The sequence below is a fragment of the Formica exsecta genome, unplaced genomic scaffold (genome assembly GCF_003651465.1).
Source record: "Formica exsecta isolate Colony F162 unplaced genomic scaffold, ASM365146v1 scaffold444, whole genome shotgun sequence".
Lineage (NCBI taxonomy): Eukaryota > Metazoa > Arthropoda > Insecta > Hymenoptera > Formicidae > Formica > Formica exsecta.
Window position 1 is genome coordinate 1199123 of NW_021851677.1, and position 3487 is coordinate 1202609.

Here is a 3487-nt window from a genome sequence, read left to right on the forward strand (position 1 = left end):
AGAGTGTAATCGAAAATAATTCTTAGACCTTTTCGTAAGGATTTGAAATTCGGTCGAATTTTAATTATATAGTTTCTGACGTTTTTTGCGCTTTATCGTCTTTTGCGAATCTCGCAGTTTAAAAATGCGTGAAAATTTGCATATTTATATTTGCTAAAATAAGAAAAGATCCGTAGAATAAAATATGAATCATTCAAAAGCTAATAAAGTATTAGCTTTGCAATTAGTTTTTCAATTTTTCAATAATGTGCACTGATGAATATGAGTAAAAAAATAGATGAATTTTCAGTACCACTCGCAAAATGGCTATTCAATCTTTGGCTAAATAATAGAGCAATTAAGCGAACAATAATGACCGTGAACAGATTCGCCGAGAAGAAGTTTACAGTGACAAATACACGATGAGGAAAATTAATAACGCTGTCATTCGTCGTGACGTATCGAAACAACACGGTCCGTTCACAATGCACTGACTTAACTTTAATTAACCCTTTGCCGCGCGTGTCGTCAGCAATTACGGCGAAATTTCTTGGTATCCTTGATAACCAAGAAAACAAGATTTTTAATTCGTTTTATGCAAATGTCATACAATTTCAGAAATGTACCAGTGTTATGGATAATGTACAGCATATGCAGAATGAGATATTTAAATGAAAAAGAATAAAAGAATTATCCATTTCATAAAAAAGGTAGCATTCAATATCGAACAAAATTTCTATATAATTATAAGCCATAAATATGTTCAGATATTTCTAATTATATTTTTAATTATCTTATCTTATATATATGAAGAGAGATATAATGTGTTTGGTTTAAGTTTGTACACTCAGTTATTTTTTTAAATAATAGAATTATTTTCTTTTTCCGCTCATAACAACGTAACAGCAACAAAGAGGCAATATCTTATAAACAACGATTGAAAATCTCATTTTATTATCCTCATTATTAAATTTATCATAAAATATCTTGAAATTGTAGTAAAATAAATATATCCCATTTAAAAAAATAAAACAGTTATGGACAATATTTAAAAAACAAATTATTTTAAATTTTTATTTAGGTCATTATATAGATCTTAAAATAATTCCAATACACTTAAATTAAACACACTTTACATAAGATAAAATATTTGCTGTAGTAAAAATTCCGAAAAAATAAAGGGAATCGTCTCAAGATTATTTTCTTATTATTTTAGAAATGCCACACGCTTCAATTAAAATTCAGAAAAAAGATTTCTCCTTTAATATTATCAGCTAATATCAAACTATTTTTCGAAGAGGTCTATTCTTTCTCTCGTTGTACTTTCGATAACTTTTAATAAAAATGATAAAAAACTATGTGCGTCCGTAACTCTTTCGATTGCATATTGTTTCAGACAATTGCGGTGATAGAAAAAAAAAAAAAAAAATAACGCAAAAATGACTCTTTAAGGGATCACATGTATGATCGAATAATTCACCAAAGCATGCAGTTTCGCTAAAATTATTAAGCCGACGAGTGCGCGCATAGCATTATGTACAATGTTAACTACCTGATGCACGCTCGCTTATGTAATTACGAAATTTACGTAACTCAAAAATATACCGAAGACTGTATCAAATGCGGGTTAAATGCAAGCTCTGAAAAAAAAGGATGTTATGTGTGGCTACGTTACCGATTTTATCTAGTCTCAAGCGGATAAACACACGTTCGCGCATGCATATGGCGAAGAATGATCTACCGATGCACTTACCAAGGGTTTTTTGACAATTGTGCTGGTGTCACTGTAGGATGTGACCTTCACATAGGGACTGGAGGCTGATATCGGTACTGTTATCATCTTAATTTTTGAAGCTTTCGTCTCACGAGATATGAATTTTTAAAAACTTATTTTACTAACTTCGTAGGATTGATTTACACACTTTATTATATACTCAGTTATCTGTATCTTTTTTCAACAAATGAAACAGCATAATCTTCACAGTTGGTTGTCGAGATGTCATTGACCGCAGTCACGGAAACGAATCAGTTTTTGAAATGAGGATCTTCGAGATATGTGTTCGCGTTATCTTTCTGTTGGAAATCTTTTTTTCGCAGTACCACTTTAGTCTTTGATAGTCTCAATTGTTTCTGATAGTTAAATTTTTCAAAAGTTAGCAAAAATTAATAATAGCAATGTAACAAAGGTATCGCGAAAAATGTCAATAGAATGTACTATGATTTCAGGAACGTGTAAAACAATCTGTTCGAGAATATGTAAGCGTACGATCATGTAAAAGTTTGATTCCAATAAAATAAATTAGAAATATTTAAAATTTTGCCAAATCAAGATTATTTATCCAATATTTTTGCGTTAATGTGTACGTGCGATAGATAAATTTAATTCGCAAGCAATTTATTAAACTGAAGTACATAACGCAACTTACATACTTATTGTTGACAAATTTAGTTTATTAATTAAGCATTTAATAAAATTAAATAGCAATAATGTTAATTTTTTTTTTTATAATAAAACTCGTCAAAACTCATCCACAAATCGAAGCTGTTGTAAAGGTTTGAACTATATCACTATTGTGTATATTTTTTTCCAATCGAGTATTTATGTTAGCAATATTGAGATTAAATTTCAAAAGAGTTTCCAACAAGCGCGATCCAAAACTAATTCTGTTTTCTCGCGCGTGGCACTTACAAAATATATTTTCGCAGTTTGCGTTAACACGCGTTACGTCGTTCGTCTTTGCTGACGGTCGAGCAAACATAGACTGACATATGAGAGCGCCGCGACGCCACGAGACGAATGAAACGCTCGATTGGTAGTTGCGTGCTGTCAGGTAATGCGCGCGGCCCCTGTTTACCATATACCCGATATTCTTCAAATGTTTTCACGCACGTGGAAAGACAGTAGCGTAGCAAATTCGATCCGAATTCATTCGAGTCAAATATCGCGATTTTCGAAATAATTTCGCAGGCAAAATTTTCATACTTCCCTGACATTCTATTTTTTGTTGACAAATTTTAATGCAGTTATTGATGCTAGTTCAGAATTCATAAATTTTCGAGAGGTTCTCTTTCAAATTTATAATTTGAAATTACAACTTAAATTGAAATCAAATTTTAATAAAAAAAATTAATATCATGGTTTTTCTCTCTCTCTCTCTTTCTCTCTTTAAAACAAAGATAGACTTATTGTAGGTAGCATTAATTCCAGATCTCTCTTTTCCCAGATACGTGCATGCCGGGCTTATTGTTAGTAGACGTGCGTTATCATATGTTCTCTCGTTTATTATGCGGTAACTCATCGCAATTTACATACTCGTATTATCACAGCGGTATACTTTTCGTAAACCGAGATGAAATAGCGAGAAGATAGCATGCATTTGCACTAGGCGCAAGCGATACATAATCGGTTCGTTTCACTAACAATAAGCGATCGCAACTGTGTCTGGAATGGAGCGCGATTTATGTCTGGAATGAAATAGGAATACCAATTGCGTGCCAGTGAACCATG

The 3487-nt window shown here is 31.9% G+C and overlaps 1 protein-coding gene across 2 annotated transcripts in view; it reads right to left on the reverse strand.

Annotated features, from left to right (window-relative positions):
• LOC115240690 (TBC1 domain family member 1) overlaps positions 1 to 2750 on the reverse strand; it is a 19730-nt gene extending 16980 nt beyond the window's left edge. Inside the window, exons 1-2 of one of the 2 annotated variants that reach the window (XM_029815995.1) lie at positions 2669 to 2750; positions 1733 to 2109 (exon numbers count right to left, since the gene is read on the reverse strand). In XM_029815995.1, the coding sequence (XP_029671855.1) occupies positions 1733 to 1819 (87 nt within the window). In that variant the 5' untranslated portion in view covers positions 1820 to 2109; positions 2669 to 2750. The remainder of the gene's footprint in view (positions 1 to 1732; positions 2110 to 2668) is intronic. The other variant, XM_029815996.1, reaches the window with a different exon arrangement.
• Between the last annotated feature and the right edge of the window lie 737 nt (positions 2751 to 3487).